Source organism: Sus scrofa, chromosome 9 (genome assembly GCF_054392235.1).
Source record: "Sus scrofa isolate SSC_HxYL_T2T_F1_AM1 chromosome 9, Sscrofa_HxYL_maternal_Yorkshire_Landrace_v2.0, whole genome shotgun sequence".
Classification (NCBI taxonomy): Eukaryota; Metazoa; Chordata; class Mammalia; order Artiodactyla; family Suidae; genus Sus; species Sus scrofa.
Window position 1 is genome coordinate 132,304,504 of NC_139391.1, and position 19,460 is coordinate 132,323,963.

A 19,460-nucleotide genomic window follows, 5' to 3' on the forward strand; every position below is an offset into this window, starting at 1 on the left:
TTCCCTATTCACTTAGAAAATGCTGTAACAGCTCCCCAGAAATATAGTGAGTTATATGAATGCCAATCAATAATTAATTCCGGAGTTCCCGTCGTGGTGCAGTGGCTAACAAATCCGACTAGGAACCATGAGGTTGTGGGTTAGATCCCTGGCCTTGCTCAGTGGGTTAAGGATCCGGAGTTGCCGTGAGCTGTGGTGTAGGTTGCAGACGCAGCTCAGATCCTGCGTTGCTGTGGTTCTGGCATAGGCCGGTGGCTACAGCTCCGATTAGACCCCTAGCCTGGGAATCTCCACATGCTGCTGAAGTGGCCCTAGAAAAGGCAAAAAGACAAAAAGACAAAAAAAAAAAGGTAATTAATTCCAGAAATAGTCTAATTCATACCCAAATAACCAACTGCTATTACTTAATTTAGAGATCATGTTATTCCATGTATTTTTAATGGTGTATTTTAAGGTTAATGGAAAATACCTAACCAGTTTTACACATTTAACTAGGAATGTTAAATGTCAAACCAAACAGAAGATATGCTGCACTCCTTTCAACAACTTTAAAATGGCTGGTAGTACCTATGTATATTTACTCATGCAACAAACATTCCTGAGACTACACTAGCAGCCAAAAGAAATACAAAGGTAAAAGCTAGTCCTTATGCAAAAAGAACTCAGAACTTTGTTGGAAAGACTTACACATAAGGCAATGTTTAATAAGTAGTAAATAAAGCTTTTTCCATAAGTTAGGATAAGAACCATTTAGAAATAAACTTTTTTATATTAAACTTGTTCACTTAAGAAAAAAATCATGTCAGAACAGCTTATGACCAAATACATACAAATCCAGGAGATCTAAGCTTTTATTTAGCTATTTACCTCCTTGAGAAGCAAGCTGGCCAAGATCAGAGTGACTAGAACTTGTCTGCGGCATATCTTCAGGTGGCCCAAACCGGAATCTAGGAACACCAGCAACCTGTGGAGAACTAAGTGGACAAAATTCAATGTAAGATGACATTTAAAGTTACCCTGTTTAAACTATCAGTGATGGAAAAAATATAGGAAGAAGGAAGAATAGCATAAACAAAGTAGAAAGAAAACAGACTGAGAATAAAGCTGATAAAGGAATTCTCATTTAGGAAAGTATTTTCAAAATATCAGCTGCCAAGAATTCAGCGATAATACAAATTATGTGATTCATATCATATAAGATTTATATACATGTATTGTATGTATAAATAGCTTTTAGCTCTTCTGAACTATGCCTCAATTTCTCGAATTTAGAAATCTCTATGCAGATATACTGAAAGCAACACAAACTGAAAGAGAAATGAAACAAACAAGTTAAGAGTGTAGTCATCAAACAGTTTTGTCTTAGTTTTCAATATTTAGTCACAGATAAATTAGGTCATCTCTTGAGCTGATTTGTTATCTGAAAGAATTCACTAGATGGCTCCCAAGGTCTGAAAGATTATCTAATATTAGAATGGCTAGAAACTTGTTTTCTCCCTGTCCGAATAATACCATCATCCATCTTCCTGCCAATAATCCAGGACATAAAATAGCATTATTTCACTCTCTGCCCACTCCTTAGCTAAACCTTCCTGGCTAGCCAGCTACTGATGTTTATGGATTATATGTCTGCAATAGTTATCGAATCTATTTTCATTTTTACTCCACGCTATTGCTTTAGTTAAGGACATTCTCTTCCAGATGAATTTTTAAACCTATCTCCCTAAGTTATTCTTCTACGGAAGAGCTTAAGTTCTGAGCTATGTGAGAATGATGCTGATTTGCTGGCACTCAGTTGTTTATTGTAGCGGGTCTGTTTCTGACTGGCTGAGTTTTGGAACGGTGGGCCTGACAATGATCAGCTGGCTTGTACACTGTGTTAGCTGAGGTGAGCTGTAGTTAAGTGGGCAAGTACATATTATCACATACTACAGAATAACCAATCATTTCCCAAGCTTGTGGAAATTCTATTTTTTAAGTACATCCTGCCATACAAATGATACTTCAGCCACAATTAAATATGTGGATTTTCATGTGGAAAGCCTTTTCAATCCCTTTTTATCCTTTAAAACCAGTGGCATAACATGAATTAAATAGGTTCGAGAGCCAGACTAATTGGTCTGAAATAAAAAGTGCCACTTCCTGGCTGTCTGACCTCTGGCATTTTGTTAGCATGTCCCTGTTTCCTTACCTGTAAATGGAATGATAGTATTTATTTTTATAGTTATGAAGATTAAATAAACGGATTCATGGGAATGCTTGGTTAAGTTTTTGGTACTTTTTTCCCAAGACTCTCATGTTGTCACCATTAAGTCTTGTCAGATTCCTCCCCCCTAACTGTCGGAATAAATCACTCCTTCATGGGTATTAACTAAGCCTATTGCTCACGCCTCTATTCTTCTAGATTATTTTACGTTACCATTAGTTGCCAACATGCTTAGCTTTCACAATACCATCCACCATGATCACTGTAATTACAATACTTGCATCTCCATCTATAAAGGTTTACTCTGTGCCAGGTGATATCCTAAACATGTTAACCTAAACTCATTTAATTCTCACAATTTACAAGGTAAGAACTTTTGTATTATTATTCTCATTAATAAGAGGAGAATACCCATGGACGGAGAACCCAGTAACTTATTACAGCTAATGGGCAGTACAGCCAGGTTTCAAACCCAGGCATTCTAACTCAAAAATCCATGTTCTTAACCACTGTTGCACTGACTTTAAAGTTCAAATTCCTAATGGAAGCAACTGTATTTCATTCACCTCTATTGTAATTTTCTCCAATACGACACCCTCAAGCCTTCTACCACCAACTGCTTAGTACAGAGAATGAATCAATCATGTGTAATCAGGTTAAGAGAAACAGGAGGAACGTGATTAGTCACAAGGTAGGTTTGTCTTTTGTTAACTCACTGAATTGCTTCAGCAAATCCATCAGTACGATGTGGCACCACAAGCGTTGGAGTACTTGGAACTGTTCTATCTTCATCATCAAAAAAATGCTGCTGCTAAAAAGACAGAAAACAAGAACTAAACAGGCATGACAGGAACATATGTATAGACAATACAAATAAATGCTAAACAAATGAATCACTTATACATGATAGGTAGGTACTTACCATGCCACCTATTCCTGGAGTCAACTGAAGTCCACGTCCCACAGACTGCCTCCGAGTCATCTGAATTCTCTGTGTCAAGAAAGGAATTTCATTTGTTTTAAGGAATTAGATAATGAAACAAACACCATATAGATACAAGCTTATTATGCTGGTAATCTAATAACTGCAATGCTAGCAGATAATGTAATCACTGAGATTTTTCTTTGGAAAGACTGTTAGCAGTTTTTCTTGTACCAGTACTAAAGAAATATATTTTGTAAATAATGGCATATTTTTAATTATATATATTACACTATTAACCAACAGACAAATATTTATTAACCGATAATATTAACCAATACGTAAAACTAAATCAGATAGTTCCTATCACCTTGATTTAAATGTTAGTAAGCATTCATTAGATCTTAAGGTTTAATTATCCTTTGATGTTCATACAGTAGTAGTGACTACTTGTAAACTGGTTCCCAATTTCGACAATTCTAAACTGATAGAGTTGGTATATTTTGCAGGTTCCATAAACAATCCCCTAATACTGTATTTTCACATAATGAATTATCATCGCCAGTGATATTTTAGTAGAATCTACACTTGATAGCGTTGTGTTTCAGGAGCTTCTGATAAGAGATATCCAATCCTACTTCAGTGTTACATGTAAAGGGTCATGCACACTTTCATGAGCTTTAAAAGTGGATATTATGTGACTATGTGTGTGACTATAAAAAGTAAGAGGAAAAAAGTCCTTTCTGTTAATAGGACAGAAATTTCCTTTTCATTTATTTATTTTCCATTGTTGTTGTTGTTGTTGTTGATTTCCTTTTTAAAAAAGACATGTACACCTTAGAGAAAGAAACCTTCAAAACAAATGGTGATCAGTTGGTGGAATACATTTTATTTTAATTAAAATTCAAGAAAAAAAATTTTTTTTAACCTATAGAAATAGTAAGCAGACTTTTGCTTTCTGTGACTATCATCACTTCAATTAATATACAGCTTTAATTAGCTTTGTCTTTCCAAAGTTCACTTCATCTATGAAGTAAATTAATGCCATATTTCAAGGAAAAGGATTCAGAGGTTAGTTTTAGTTCAAAAGTTTTATAAAAATATACCAAAACGTTAAAAAGTTTGTTTAATTTCGGGGGGAGGGTGCGGGGGGAGGTAATAGCTAATGCAAAGAAAGGGAGAAAATGCCACAGAATTTTTTAAGGTAAAATTTTCAGAATGACTACTTTCAATACCTGAACTGGTGGTCCCAACTCTTGAGGTGGAGCGTGAATGGTCAGTCTTGGGGGAAGTGGGTGTGGCGGGCGTCTCGGTGACTGAGGTGCTCTAGGTGCCTGTCTTTCAGATGCTGATGATGGCTGCTGTTCTCTAGAAATCTCCTGGGAAAAAGACGACTCTGCAGTACCAGTATTTCCTTCACCTATAGGAAAAGGGAAGATTATTTTGAACTTTTAAATTCACCACAAAGTAACCTGGACAATCCCTACTTAGCATTAGGAATATTCACCTTATAATATTTTCAGAAAAAAAGTAGTGAGATATGAGTCTCAGAGATAATGGGTGTGCAATTAACAATTGCATGGCCTTAGGCAAGTCCCTTCTGTTTCTCTGATTGGTTAATAGAAATAAAAATGTAATCTACAAGAAACATTTCTCTGAAGATTTCCAATAATGGACGTAAAGCACTTGGCTTAACACGTGATAAAATAAGCATTTAATACATTTTGGATCATATTATTAAAAAAGATCAGACCACTGAAGTTAGCAGTATTACACTCAAACAGAGTAAAGGAGAGTGGGGAAAAGCCTTACAATAGTAACACTTCCATATTCTGGTTTTCCTAAATTTTAAATCTCAATGGCCCTTCAGTTGTCTACAAACATACAGAGTAAAACAACAGAAGCTGTCCCCCAGTGTGAAAAGTTGAAGAGGATATCGATTTAGTTGTTTAAAGTCTGAGATCTAGAATCAGACTCCAGCTGATTCTCTTACTACCCAGGTGATCTTGATTACAACCACTTTGCTTCTGCTTCTCAGATTCTTCACTGGTACCTAAATCTGATAAATTTATTGTAAGAACTAAGTAATTCAGTACCAGTATATTTGCTCAGATGAAGTTTCCTTTTTTTATTATTATTTAAAAAATTTTTTATTGGAGTATGTTGACCTCCATCTCTGTGTTTCAGGTGTACAGCAAAGTGAATCAGTTATATAATACATATATCCATTCTTTTTCAGATTCTTTCTCCATACAGGTTATTACAGAATCTTGAGGTTTCCCTGTACTATACAGTAGATCCCTGTTAGTTACTATTTTGTATACAGTAGTGTGTACATGTTAACCCCAACCTCCTGACTTATCCCTCCCCACAACCTTCCCCCTCTGATAACCCTTTGATTTTGAAATCTGTGAGTCTGTTTCTGTTTTGTAGCTAAGTTCTTCTGTATCATTTTTTGCTAGATTTCACATACTAGTGATATCACATAATATCTGTCTTTCTCTGAGAAAGTTTTTATAAAATTTTATTTTTATCAGTTTTATCTGTGGCAGGCAGAAGAAACCCAAATCTCTAAAGTGGACAACACTGGATCCTTACAACCTGCTCCGCCACAAGAGAACGCCAAAAAGTTATTTCTTTTTTGAAAAATAACAACTGGCAATGCACCAAATCCATTCACTAACTTTTATCCAGACTACTGGGCATATCTTTGCTTGACTGTAAAAAAAACAAGGAAGTCTCCAACAAGTATTCAGTGAACATCTGTTATGTTTTTTATCTATGAAAAATGGCTAAGAACATCCATCCATCCATCCATCTATCTATCTATCTTATCTTTTGTCTTTTCAGGGCCACACCCACAGCACATGGAGGTTCCCAGGCTAGGGGTCTAATCGGAGCTGTAGCATCCAGCCTATATCACCAGCAATGTGGGATCTGAGTCACATCTGTGACCTAAACCACAGCTCACAGCAACGCCCGATCCTTAATCCACTGAGCTAGGCCAGAGATCGAACCCATGTCCTCATGGATACTAGTTGGGTTTATTAACCATTGAGCCGCAACAGGAACTCCTGAAGTATAATTTAAGAAGATTCTAAAACAAAACTATTTTCTATGAATTCCACAATCCTTTACTGCCTACAACAGTTTAGTGGACCTCCAGGACTCATCCTTGAAAGATTTAACAAATCTCTGCATGCTACATTGATCAAAAAATCTTTTATTTACTGGAAAACTAGAAATACTGCAAAACTTCTATACTGACAAATCTTGAAACATGTAGCTTGATTAGACTGACCTCTTCTGGTTGTGAACTGCTGTTGCCGCTAGTAGAAGTTCCTGATTTAATTTTTTCCACTAAGAACAGCAACAACACGTGGCATTTTTAACACCTCATTGACTCCAAAAATTCTGAATCTAACAGCAGTCCAATGAGGTAGAAAAAAATAGTATAACGACTACGCTTAATAGACATAAACACAGTAGACTTTTTGGAAGAATAATTGTGACAAACCCTAGACCAAGAACCAGTCTTTTGCTTGCCAATTTATTGACCAAGTTTTAGTATTTATTGAGTGGAATCCTAGTTTAGAAAATACTAGATTAAATTATTAAAAATGTTCAATTAAAAAGAGACTGAAAAAAAAAACATAACAAAAAAGAAATAAAAAACAAATCTCACCACTGTTTTGAGAATCAGCTGCTCTCTGATTACTTTCACCTCCACCCATACTTTCTTCTGTTTCTGTACCTGGATCAGTCCCATCACCACCCTAAAAAACAAAATCTGAATGCTAAATGCAAATAAATCAAGTTAACTATCTTAAAAAATAATTAACTAAACCAAACCACAGTATAAACAAATAACCACCCCCCCAAATAACTAACTAAACCAAACTACAGTAGAAACAAATAAAAACGCAAAGGTAAGAAAAGCTGTAGTGTTCCAAGAATACAAGGCATCTTTATACTCTTGGAAAATAGTAAATTTTCTAAGCAAACGTTTTTTGCCTTTTTCTAGGTGCGCTCCCACAGCATATGGAGGTTCCCAGGTTAGGGGTCTAATTGGAGCTGTAGCCACCAGCCTACACTAGAGCCATAGCAACTCGGGATCCGAGCCACGTCTGCAACCTACACCATAGCTCACAGCAACGCCGGATCCTTAACCCACTGAGCAAGGCCAGGGATCGAACCTGCAAGGTCATGTTCCTGGCTGGATTCGTTAACCACTGTGCCATGACGAGAACTCCCCTAAGCAAATTCTTAAAGAAAACAGACGGTCAAAATTCTAGCCAATTACCTCCGCATCATCGGCTTCATATCCATCGTTACCATCTGCACTTCCGGTGCCTTCGTTGCTATCTTCACCCTCATCTCCCATCCCTGTGTCATCTTCATCATCATCATCATCTTCCTCATCTTCTTCATAATCCTGATAAAAACCCCCAAGTATACATAAAGATCTAGGATACGGTACAGATGTTCTGCATATCTGATTCCATGCTTAGAAATTTAAGTGACACATCATCAGCAAGATACAGGAGTTGTCCTAAGAGTTGTATGGGATTAGTTTAGGGGCAGCAAGTATCAAAACTGTGAGGCTTTCTGGATTAGTACAGTAATGATCAACTCTGAATTCTAATTGTTCATATGAGGTCAGTTCAAATATTAAATCCTCAGATGTCCACAGAGTGTCAAGTGGTCCATTTTAGTTCTGAATTTAAAATGCGGCATTCAATAAGAAAATGATGGAATTAAACTTCACTATGAGCTTAAAAAAAAAAAATCTAAAAAAGAATCTAAAAATGAGAAGCTGTCAATCTAGGATTAACTCCCCAAATATGCTTTATCATGACCCCTCAATTTCTTTTGAAAAGAATTATGGGGCTCCACAAGAAAAAAAAAAATTTTTTTTATTATCAGAAACCATAGAGCTTACAATAAATCCACACTTACCAGTCAGTTATTAATTTAACAAATCCTAAAGGACTTAGTAATCATTACAAAAAGAGAGAGAGAGGGATTTGTCCGTAACTTGGAAAAATACACACTTCATTCCAAAATGTTATTTTCAGAGCTACTCAGGATAAAAGAAACGCAAAACATCCCATTTAAAGTGGCGGGGAATCAGAATTTACTGGCTGATGCATTAGCAGACTTAAGGACTTCAGTGTTTCATCTAGCAGTTTAAAACAATAAATGACTTCAAACCACATTTACCTCATGTTCCCCATCATTTTCATCATCATCTTCCTCTTCATCATCGCTGTCAATCACGATGACATCATCTCCCTTGCCCTGACCATCTTGGGATGAAGTTGTTGTTTGCTGATCTGACTGAAGAGGTCCAAGGTCTATTTGCAGAGACTGAGAGGTCTCTTCACTGTCTTCCATTGGAGTATAGTCTCCCTGAGTGACACCCTTTAAAAGCAAAATGAAAATAAAAATTTAAAAAGTCGGGTATCCTTAAAACTATCAGTGAATTATTATAGAAATGAGTAAAGACTAAAATATACTTATGAACTGTTGGTATTTTATTTTTAAAAATATGGTTTTTGAAAGCAGAATTAATTTAAAATACATGCTTGGGGTTTCTTCACTGTCTTCCTACACAAGAATTACTAAAAATCCCATTGGGAAATACTCCAACAAAAAAGAAAAAATGTATATACAGGTAAAAGTGTGCCAACACTACCAGTGTGGTATTGTAGATTAGTGCTGTCCAACAGAAATATATGTGAGCCACAATATGTTCACACACGTAATTTAAAATTTTCTAGTTGTGACTTAAAAAAACACAGGTGAAGTCAATTTTAATTATAATTTTAATATAGCCAAAAATTATTTTAACATGTAATCGCTGTAAAAATTACTAAACCTACATTTAAAAATCTGTAGTAAGTCTTCAAAATCCAATGTATATTGTCCCCTTAAGCACATCTCAGTTTGGACTGGCCGAATTACAGTGCTCAAAAGCCAGTGTGGTTAGGTGACAGTGCAGTTGCAGATCAAAGTCAGAAAAGAGAATTTCCATGGGTCTGCAACACACCATTTAGAAAAAGATAAAAAATTTCCCTCCAAATCAGAAACAGTCTGTAACATACACTAAATAACATAAGCTATTACCACATTTTTCTTTTTTTAACAGAAACACTCCTAAAAAAACCTCCACCTTAAGCATTCAAATGACAACTGAAAATATACTAGATGTTAAAATAATTCTTGGGGAATTTCCATTGTGGCTCAGTGGTAATAACCTGACTAGTATCAGTGAGGATGTAGGCTCAATCCCAGGCCCACTCAGTGGGTTAAAGATCCAGCGTTGCCAGGTGACGCGGCTCGGATCCTGTGTTGCTGTGGCTGTGGCAGAGACTGGCAGCTGCGGCTCTGATTCAACCCCTAGCCTGGGAACTTACTTATGCCGTGGGTGTGGGCCTAAAAAGAAGAAAAAAAAACAAACTCTTAATCTATTTCCTCACAATTCCATTTTGTTAGCTACTGAAATAAACTCTATATTTACTATAAAAAATTAAATGTTTATTTTTATAGTTCACTCAGCAAAATCTGTTTTTTATATAAGCCAGAAACAATGTCTTATGAACGTAAATCATTCATAAAGATTGTGTTCACTGTAATGGAAAAAATAAGTCATGGTATAATTAAAAATGTAACTCAAACTGACATGTTGATTTCAAGAAAAACAACACAAAGAACATCTGCTTCATTGTCAGAAAATTAGAAAAATGAACTGTCGCACATTCACATACTCAGTAAACAGTGCTAGAAGCAGAATGGAAAGCCCCACGGCACTTATGAGTAATAGATAATTTTGCCAATCTCAAGGAAAAGCTTTGCACAAAAGATTTCAGTATGATTTAATCAAGACTAGCAATAACAGAAATTCACATCTTATTTCAAAATTGTCACTATGCTCTTCAGGCATAATGAAAGATACATGAAATCAAAGTCATTTAGAGTATTATGTATACGCCTTGAAGGTTTAGTATTCTGTTCTTAGTCAGGGAATATCAAAAAAATTAACGTACATAACTAATACATGTAAAATTTACTTGCAATCTCAGGTTACTTTTGATTAGTTTGAAACAATTCCTTTATTTTACGCAGATAAAATAATTTAATTTTAGAATGAAGTGATCCTAAAAATTTATCCACACAGAAAGCATTGGTTAAAGCTTAACAGGAGAAATGGAAATCTTACAGCCTGAGGTCAGATTCTAAATATGAGAACTTGGTACAACTGGGCAATGGTTGTCACACCTGTAAAATAGGCCTGTTACAAGATTTTTTATGAAGATTAAAACTAGTTGATAAATGCAAATGTCTTAGAATTACACCTGGGACATATGAGTTCTGTGATAACTAATATTATTAGTATAAATATGAATTACTACAAATTATGAACTCTCAATTTGTAGGGCAGAGGAATGGAAGAAAAGTAAGTAATGATTCGATGGACCAAGAGTTTGGGTTTAGTAGAAGCAAACTACTGCATATGGAGTGGATAAGCAATCCGATCTTGCTGTATAGCATAGGGAACTGAATCTAGTCACTTGTGATGGAGCATGATGGAGGATAATGTGAGAAAAAGAATGTATATATATATATATGCACATATACATACACACATATATATTTGTATGTATGACTGGGTCACTTTGCTGTACAGCAGAAACTGGCAATTTAAATCGACTATAATAGAAAAAATAAAAATCAAAAAAATAATAATAATTTGAATTTTTAGTATGCGGCAGGCAATATTTTAGATACTAAAATTTACATTATTCCAACAGATGAAAAAATTGGGGCATAGAGAGAATTAATGACTTGCTTATAGTCACAAAGCTTCTAAAAGTGGTGGACTTGGGAAAAGAACCTAGCACTTAACTTCAGCTTCCATGCATTTCCATTAGGCAGGCTGCCTCTGGAGAAGCCTTAATGAGAGTTCAAAAGATGAAGACATAAACAAATACTTTTTCATTCATAGATTATTTTAATTTAGGAAGGGAAGCAACAGAGGACCACCATACAGGGCACTATGGATCAATACAAGAATCAACCAGCACTCATTTTTTTTTTTTTGTCTTTTTGCCATTTCTTGGGCCCCTCCTGCAGCATATGGAGGTTCCCAGGCTAGGGGTCGAATCGGAGCTGTAGCTGCTGGCCTATGCCACAGCCACAGCAACGCGGGATCCGAGCCTTGTTTGCGACCTACCTCACAGCTCACGGCACCACCGGATCCTTAACCCACTGAGCAAGGCCAGGGATCAAACCTGCAACCTCATGGTTCCTAGTCGGATTCGTTAACCACTGAGCCATGACGGGAACTCCAACCAGCACTCCTTTAAAATAATTAAGAGTGGACAACCTTTGGGAGTACCCTGGTGGCTCACTGGGTTAAGGATCCAACGTTACCACTGCTGCTGTGGTATGAGTTTGATCCCTGGCCCAGAACTTCTGTGTGCTGGGATGCACTCCCCCATTCCCCTCAAAAGAGTGGGCAATTATTACTCAAAACAACTCTTAGCTTGGAAAATCACTTTTAACTATACACAAAAACATTTCTTTAATAAAGCTTATTAAAGGATATTCATTAGGAGTAAGAAAAAGCAGAAATTAGACTGGTAATTCTAGTAATATTTTATTACATATAAAAGCAGCATGCTAAAAATAAAAATCCAAATATTTTATTTTGTCAAAGCTCATCTCATTCATTAAAAGCAACAACTTGTTTACTTTCACTATGTCTTACTTACTTCTCCAATGGAATCTTGAGAATCTTGGTTGTATACTTGAGTTTCTACTTCCCCATCAGTACTTTCTTCTGCCATAACTTCTTCCTAGAATCATTACATACAAGTGTGTTAAACCAAATTAGTTTACTAAATGAAGCATTACTTTTCGGCTACTTCTCCCAATAAAACAAAAACTCAAATCAGTAATTTTATGAAGTGGTACATAAAAAATGTTCATTTACATTTATTTATAAAATATAGTCAATCATAGTCCTTTCCCGTATACACAAAATAAGTTTTAAAACAGAACATTAGATATATGCTAATGAAATTAATTTATGGAGTTCCCGTTGTGGTGCAGTGGAAACAAATCCTACTAGAAACCATGAGGATGTGAGTTCAATCCCTGGCCTCACTCAGTGGGTTAGGGATCAAGAGTTGCCCTGAGCTGTGATGTAGTTTGCATACGTGGCTCAGATCTGGTGTTACTGTGGCTGTGGTGTAGGCTGGTGGCTACAGCTCTGATTCGACCCCTAGCCTGGGAACCTCCAAACGCCATGAGAGCAGCCCTAAAGACAAAAAAAAAAAAAAAAAGAGCGAGAGAGAGAAATTTAGTAATCTCAATGTTTAATGAAATAATACACTATAATTTATCCTTAACAAAAGAAAATTAAGAAATATCATTTTGATTAATCTGAGAGATGGCAGGTAACAGTTTGAAACATCTAGGAGACTATAAACTTCCTTATTCTTTGAATTAAAAAAAATTGACATGGAAAATAATTAAACATATGCAAAGAATATAAAACAGCACTGGCACAGCAACAGTATGTGGGCTGTCAGTGGAAACTTTGCAGCACTGTGTTTAACAACAGAGTTTTCTGGACTTTGATCCCAGAAGTTCTATTCATTTAATAATCCTATAACTGAAAGAATATCTTAATAAATGGAAAGATCTTTACATACCTCGGTTCCTACAGGTGTAACACTTTTCAACTTCTTTGGAAGAGGCATTTCCACTGTATCATCAGAGATCTGGTCTGATGCTTCTATTGTGCTATCTTCTTCCTCCTCACGCGTACGCTTTGGCAAAGAAGAACTTGGGGTGGCTGAAACTTTGACAGTACATAATTTAAATTTTGAATCAGAGCATGCTAATATACTCAATTTAGACAAAGTTAATTTTAAAAACATCTTGGTCATTAAAAAGAGACATGAACATTTATTTTGACAGAACGTAATTTGTTCCTTGCTAATCTATGTGTAAACAAAGAGCAATTTATGCTCTGAATCAATTTAGCCTTTTTTGATTAATACAGCCAATCAACTTTTACAGCAATACATCTGACTCACTGTGACTGTACTGATATGTAACTGCTGTTCACAAAGGTTACACAAGGCCTTCTGTAATTTATAAAACCCAGGACGACTTAGATAAAAAAAAAAAAGGTTTAGATTTGAAAATTCTTAAATGGTCTTCTTTTAGATGTTTTTAGTTCTCAGAACCTGTATTAAGATACAGCTGACCCTTGAACAACTAGGGGGTTGGGGCACTGGCCCTCCATATTCGCCATTTCTTAGCATCTGCAGATTCAACCAGAGGATGTATAGTACTGCAGTATTTACTACTGAAAAAAATCCATACATATGTGGACCACGCAGTTCAAGAGTCAACTGTACATATAATATATTACAGGTTGTATCACTTTTAAAATCAGTCAAAAATGGAGTTCCCGTCGTGGCGCAGTGGTTAACGAATCCGACTAGGAACCATGAGGTTGCGGGTTTGATCCCTACCCTTGCTCAGTGGGTTAACGATCTGGCGTTGCCATGAGCTGTGGTGTAGGTTGCAGACGTGGCTCGGATCCAGCGTTGCTGTGGCTCTGGCGTAGGCTGGTGGCTACAGCTCTGATTGGACCCCTAGCCTGGGAACCTCCATATGCCACGAGAGTGGCCCAAGAAAATGGCAAAAAGACACACACACACACACACAAAAAAAAATCAGTCAAAAAAAATAACTGGAAAGGAAGAAAGACTTTTTTTTTGTCTTTTTGCCTTTTCTAGGAGTGCTCCCGTGGCACATGGTCGAAGCGGAGGCTAGGGGTCGAAGTGGAGCTGTAGCTGCTGGCCTACGCCAGAGCCACAGCAACACGGGATCCGAGCCGCGTCAGCAACCTACACCACAGCTCACAGCAATGCCGGATCCTCAACCCACTGAGCAAGGCCAGGGATCGAACCCGCAACCTCATAGTTGCTAGTCGGATTTGTTAACCACTGAGCCATGACAGGAACTCCTGCAAAAAAGATCTTAATGGCAAAAATGAATGACCTAAAATAGAATTCAGTCATATACATAACACATTAGGAATCCACTAGAACATCTGGTAGAAAACAAGTACTTAAAAGAATACTCAAAATATATATTATATCCAAAAAACTATAAATGCACAGGTCTACTCTAAGTTCAGTTTAAATTCATCTTACCAGTGCCAAATACTGCTGTGGAAGTAGAAGGCCGCTCAACTGGTGAACTCTGAACCACCTCCACTATGTTTGGGGATAGCTCTTGATTTGTAGGCTCAATCTGAGGATGACTCTGTTGAGTTGGCTGCACAAAAGCTGTAGCCTGTGTTTGTTGCTGAACAGTTAAAATGGGTTGAGGGATAGAAGGCTGGACGTTAGGACTAGTAGAACGAACAGATCCACTTGTGCTTCCGAAAACTGGAACATGTTCCACAGGCCCTTCCGATTGCATAGCTGAAAAGTAATTTAAATATTTCATACAATATTTCATACATTAAGTTTTCTATTCTTACCGAAGCTGGAATTATGATTCCCTATTCTGTTACAGGTGATATTTTGGATAGCTATTTGTGTACACACCTCTACCACTCACTAGATAAAAACACTGAGGGTAAAAGTAACGTATGCTGCGTTTCTGTATCGCATATGTGACTGACATGATAGTGTGCAGTGAACTACTGGCTGAATAAATATCTAGAACTGTTTTTGCACCTATTATTCTATTTATGACTAAATAAAATGATTTTAAGAAACTCAAATTATAAGCTTTTATTAAGCATCACTCTGTTTTCAACTGATATAAAATGACCACTAAGTTTAACTGGTAATATATCTCATAATTATTTTATTTAATGTAGTTCAAAAATATTCTGTTCTTTCATAGCATACATACCTCTCATATATTTCTAAACAATTGGATAATTTACTGAACTCTAAAATTTGTTAAGAATCTAAGAAAAAACTGCATTTGGTAACATTTTATTGATACCTATCCTGGTACTGGGTAAAGGGATTAAACAATGAAAAATAAGATTTCTACCCCTGAGGAGCTTAATCTAGTGGAATAAAAAGGTCTGTATTCAACTGAATAAAATGCAGTTGTAACTGCTGTAATAAGTAAAACCGTAACATGGGAACAAAGTGGAGAAAGCAATTAAAAGGTCAGACAGTTTCAGTGAAGACGTGATGTTTGGGTTGAGTCAGTAATTTAATATGGTTTTCTTTTCTTTTTTTTGTCTTTTTAGGGCTGCATCTGCGGCACATGAAGGTTCCCAAGCTAGGGGTCTAATCGGAGCTGTTGCCACCAGCCTACGCCAGAGCCACAGCAATGCCAGATCCGAGCTGCGTCTTCAACCTACACCACAGCTCATGGATGAACCCACTGAGTGAGGCCAGGGATCAAACCCGCAACCTCATGGTTCCTACTCAGATTCTTTTCTGCTGCGACACAACGGGAACTCCTAATACGGTTTTCTAAAGTGGATTCCATATCACCTTTCTTAGTCAGTAGATGCAAAAATTTTGGTTCTGGAAAAAAGCATCACATACTTTTAAGGGTGTATTTCACTCCTTCTTTAGCTTAAAAATAAAACAAAGCAGAAAGAGAGGGAGGAAACTGGCCACATTGCCAGCATCCTAGGAAGCATACCCCTACAAATATTAACCACTCATTTTCACTATGATGTCGGACTTTAGCTTTAGCAGAAGCCTCACTTATCCTGGAAGTTACTGTCACCTTCTGGTAATAAATCTAAGAAAGCAATCAGTCCAATCAGAGCTGTATTACTTTACTTACCTTCCTGTGATTCCACCTGTGTAGTAGGCATCACTGTAGCTGTTGGGGTAGTAGTAGGATTTGTAACAGTTGCAGGTGTAACCATTGGGCGGATACTAGCCCTGGGTGTTGACTTATTTCCTGCCATAGCTGCAGCTGTCACTTTACTAGGAGTAGACACAACAGGAGTTGGCTTGATATTTGCTGTTGGTGGGTCTGATGTGCTGGCACTTACAGAGGGGAAAATGCAAGAATAAAAGATTCTTACAAATATTCCTTATAAAGCACATACATTCTATCGAAAGCAAAGCACATGTTTCCTGAAGTGAATGTCTAGCAGTCACGACTTTTATATACATTAAGGCCTTATTAACTCTGTTCTTCCTAACACTGCTTTTGGTAGACTTTTGGCAGATTAGAAAAAAATTAAAGAGACACTGAGTGTATTTCTATATTTTTATTAAATTTAATTAATAATTATGTCAAAACTCTTACTGATGAGGCTTTGAGCTTAAGCATTAAAAACTGCAGAAAATGCTCTGCAATGGTGCAATCTAACAATGTAGAAGAGATTCAACTGTCGATCACTAAACCTAAGCCTCAGCTCAGCCTCTTATACTTGTATCATACAACATCACAGGGAACATCAGGAGCCTACCTTAGAAGTCAATCACAAACTAAAAGATGAAAGGCATTTTCTCTGCCACAAAACTCTACCTATCTGATAGGACTGAAAGTATGCTGAAAACAAGAGTTCTGGAAGAAAAAACCTTAACGACCACATGATGTGGTTTTGTACAGCATAAACAGTCCTTAGTGATGTATTTTTATAACAGAGTATGGATCCCCTCCCCGAAGACCACTAGAGCCTCCTTCTAAAAGAAAAATAGGGAACAGACTGTAAACAGACTGTAAAAGAACAAAACTCACATTCCTCTTTCACCAGAAGCTGGAGTTGTTTTCAATGTGATCTGTCTCTGCTGTTCTGGGACCTATAAAAAGAAAATTATGGATTATCATGCATATCTCATAAAAGCCCATTACTCAATACCAAGAAAATGTTTTACTTATGTTAATTTTCTCTGCATACTTTGTTTAACCAAAATTCACTCGGACAAATGCTTCTACATTTCCAGGTTCCTTCACGTAAAATGCAGAGAAAAATGATTTGTCATTTAAACAGAATGAGCTAATTACCTTATTAGTAGGTTCTTGAGGCTCATCTCTCTGCTCAAGGTGTCTCTCTTGATGCTCCCTGAGTTCTCTTTCCAAACGACTAATTCGACCTTCATACTGGGACTTAAGAGCAGTCATACGAACATCCAGCTCATCTTTCTGCTGATCTAAGGCTCCATTCCTTTGTTTCAGCTCCTCATTTTCTTTGGTTAGCTGATCTTTTACACCTAAAGAAGTAACCGTGTGACTCTATTAATATAATTAAACACTGGAAATAAAAAACATTTATGTGCTTAAGTACTCAAAGGTATCGGATTCTATTCCTGAACTTCAACATCTACAATAATTCTGATACACTATATATCTCAATAAATTCTAAACATACTTGTATTTGTTTTATTACTCCAATATAAAGACATTTAACTTTTCCTAACATTTCAAAAAGATAAAGAATCTACTATATTGTCAGCAAAGCCCTTTTATATGGCCTTTAATATTTTAATATACCAGGAATTACAAAATTTTCATTTCATATAATCTATAGCAGATTAATTAAGTAACTTGACTTTTTTTTTTTTTTTTTTGCGTTTTAGGGCCGCACTCAAAGCATATGCAAGTTCCCAGGCTAGGGGTCAAATCAGAGTTACAGCTGCCAGCCTATGCCACAGCTACAGCAACGTGGGATCCAAGCCAAGTCTGCGACCTACACCACAGCTCATGCCAATGCTGGATCCTTAACAAGCTAAGCAAGGCTAGGGATCAAACCTGCATCCTGATGGATCCTAGTCGGGTTTGTTAACTGAACCATGAAGGGAATGCCAGTAACTTTACTTTTTTATGAATTAAGTTTCTAGGGGCACTATCTTCGAGATCACCAAAAAAAAAATCACTCAGAGTAAAACTCAACTGATTTGGCATTTTATTTACTTACTAAGCAGACTGGTTGCACTAAGGCCTTGAGCATTATAGCACTGGGCTCCTTGTAAGTGTGACATGAAGGCTAAAGGGGCCCTCAGTGAAATGAGGCACAAAAAACTCACTGGGCTGGTAAGAGTCAAGGCTGTCTAAGAATTTAAAGACAGCCTCTAGACAGTGTACTGTGGATCCAAATGATCTCCTTCAGAAGACAGTAATAATTACACACTGAAGAGGAAAGATAGTTATACTCTTTATCTATCACCAGTTAACAATTAAGAAAGATTCATAAATAAATCAAGGACATTCTCATCATTAGAAAATTAAAACTGCTATAATTGTGTCTACTTAAACCTAACATCTAAAGCATACACACACACACACCACTTCATAGTATTTACTTTTCTTTCCCATTTAATTTTAAGCCTAAATTCAATAACAAACTTTCTTTTCTTTTGCTTTTTTATGTCTGCACTCACAGCATATGGAAGTTCCCAGGTTAGGGAATCAGAGCTGTCGCTGAAGGCCTACACCATAGGGGATCCAAGCCACATCTGCAACCTACACCACAGTTCACAGCAATGCTGGATCCTTAACCCACTGAGTGAGGCCAGGATTGAACCTGCGTCCTCATGGATACTAGTCAGGTTTGCTACCACTGAGCCACAATGGGAACTCCCACAAATAACCAACTTTCACTATCAGGTTAAAACCTTAAAGTATACAGAAACTTACCAGCTAAATGAGCAATTTTTGATTTTGCTGCTACAATAGCCTTTCTTGTTTTTTCTTCCTTTTCAGTTATCTGCTGCCTGAGCTGCTCCTCCTGCGTGGTTCTATCTTGAAGGTCCTGGCGAAGTCGTGAAAGTTCAGATTGAAGCTGCACAGTCTGTTCCTGGAGATTTCTTGCTTCCATCTCTTTTTCAGATAATGTCTGTTAAAAGAAAAAAAGTATTCACCATGTAATTCAAACAAATCAATATAAACAGTATGCCCTATAGACTTAAAATGTAAAACTTATTAAATGGAAGAAAATACATAAAACGGTCAAACCTAGTAAGTAGATATTTGAAGATGATTAGGTATTATTTACATACATGAGTCATTCAAAGTAAAAAGGGATAAAATGTATACATTTCCATATGGAAGGAGAAAGTAGCATTGGTTAAGGTATTTTCTTTAAAAATTCTTTTTTTCAAAGGAATAACAGCATCTGCAGCAATACAGATGGGCCTAGAAATTATCATGCTAAATAAGTGAAGTTAGACAGTGAGACACCAACATCATATGCTGTCACTTAATGTGGAATCTAAAAAAAGGACACAATGAACTTCTGCAGAACAGATACTGCCTCACAGACTGAAAAACTTATGGTCTCCAAATGAGACAGGTTGGGGGTGAGGGGAT

The 19,460-nt window shown here is 36.7% G+C and overlaps 1 protein-coding gene across 3 annotated transcripts in view; it reads right to left on the reverse strand.

Moving 5' to 3' along the window:
• The window catches only part of TPR (translocated promoter region, nuclear basket protein), a 58,699-nt gene that overhangs the window by 3,881 nt on the left and 35,358 nt on the right, over positions 1–19,460 (reverse strand). For all 3 annotated transcript variants that reach the window (XM_084977975.1, XM_013977898.3, XM_021063816.2), the window contains 14 exons: positions 18,789–18,987; positions 17,160–17,365; positions 16,893–16,954; positions 15,984–16,192; positions 14,369–14,641; positions 12,851–12,999; positions 11,906–11,989; positions 8,352–8,552; positions 7,432–7,563; positions 6,814–6,904; positions 4,364–4,548; positions 3,129–3,197; positions 2,923–3,017; positions 868–974 (listed from right to left, as the gene is read on the reverse strand). In XM_084977975.1, coding sequence (XP_084834101.1) covers positions 868–974; positions 2,923–3,017; positions 3,129–3,197; positions 4,364–4,548; positions 6,814–6,904; positions 7,432–7,563; positions 8,352–8,552; positions 11,906–11,989; positions 12,851–12,999; positions 14,369–14,641; positions 15,984–16,192; positions 16,893–16,954; positions 17,160–17,365; positions 18,789–18,987 — 2,062 coding nt within the window. The remainder of the gene's footprint in view (positions 1–867; positions 975–2,922; positions 3,018–3,128; positions 3,198–4,363; positions 4,549–6,813; positions 6,905–7,431; positions 7,564–8,351; positions 8,553–11,905; positions 11,990–12,850; positions 13,000–14,368; positions 14,642–15,983; positions 16,193–16,892; positions 16,955–17,159; positions 17,366–18,788; positions 18,988–19,460) is intronic.